We start from the raw sequence: 1,030 nt of genomic DNA on the forward strand, positions 1-1,030 counted from the left end.
CAGGGACTGCGGGTTGTGTCGGGAATTCGCAGAGGGGGTTTTTGCAAAAATGTCACTGCGACATGTTTTTCAGGACGGAGGGAGTATTTGTTTTATGTAATCTTGAGGGCTACACAGTCTTACCTAGAACAAGCAAGAGTTCCGTTGGAAATATAGAAGATCTGGCAATATGGTTCAGCCTGTAGATGCACGATGGCTGCGACTTTTGATTTTGGTACTTTCCTCTTCCTGTTCATGAAAGATTCACAATCAACATAAATAACTCAGATTATTATTTGGAGTATTTGACTTGTACTTTAGAATTTAACTATTAACTATTTATACTGAGGGGGAGATGATAGTTAGTAAAGCCATACCGTTATTGACTTTAGACAGAGAGAGTTGACAACAGCAAAGACATACTAGTAGTTTGTTTTCTGGAATTTAATGTCAACTTGTGATTCTCATTTGCAACTTACAAAGGGCATTGTTTTAAGCCGTATTGTTAGTAGCTATCATGCTAATTATTTGTTGTTCCGCCTATTTCATCGCCGCTAGGTTGTTAGAATAGCAGCGACATTCAGAAGAAATAAGACTTTTACATATATAGTGATTTGACCTCGAGCATATAATTACATAACAAACGCAGTGCTTTGCTTTTGTGTATATACATCAACGGTGCACTCAGTGAATCCCCAGCAGAGCTAGGGCTCAGGCGCAGGATTAAGCTTTCTTAGAGCAACTCCAGCCGTTGGCCCTCCAGGGGGCTCTTAAAATCGCCGTCTGGGGGCGACCCGGTGCTTAAAATCGGCTTGGGGGCGATCGGGTTCCCAGCCGCCGCCCCCAGGGTCACCCCCAGACGTCCTTTTCTAAACATTCTTTAAAAAAAATTGGCTAAAATTCGGCAAACATGACAAAGATTCGGCGAACATGGCATAAACTTGGCATTCAACGTTTTTTACATAGAAAACATGAAATTTACTAAAAATCAAAGAGCCGCGACTACAGGCCGAAGAACTCGTTGAACGGGCATAGTTGCCGTCGTCGTCGC

The 1,030-nt window shown here is 42.4% G+C and overlaps 1 protein-coding gene across 1 annotated transcript in view; it reads right to left on the reverse strand.

Annotated features, from left to right (window-relative positions):
- Positions 1-1,030, reverse strand: part of LOC119294379 (U-box domain-containing protein 70-like) — a 10,053-nt gene that overhangs the window by 7,238 nt on the left and 1,785 nt on the right. Inside the window, exon 2 of the mRNA XM_037572571.1 lies at positions 124-262. Within this exon, the coding sequence (XP_037428468.1) occupies positions 124-262 (139 nt within the window). The remainder of the gene's footprint in view (positions 1-123; positions 263-1,030) is intronic.

The sequence above is a fragment of the Triticum dicoccoides genome, chromosome 4B (genome assembly GCF_002162155.2).
Source record: "Triticum dicoccoides isolate Atlit2015 ecotype Zavitan chromosome 4B, WEW_v2.0, whole genome shotgun sequence".
NCBI lineage: Eukaryota > Viridiplantae > Streptophyta > Magnoliopsida > Poales > Poaceae > Triticum > Triticum dicoccoides.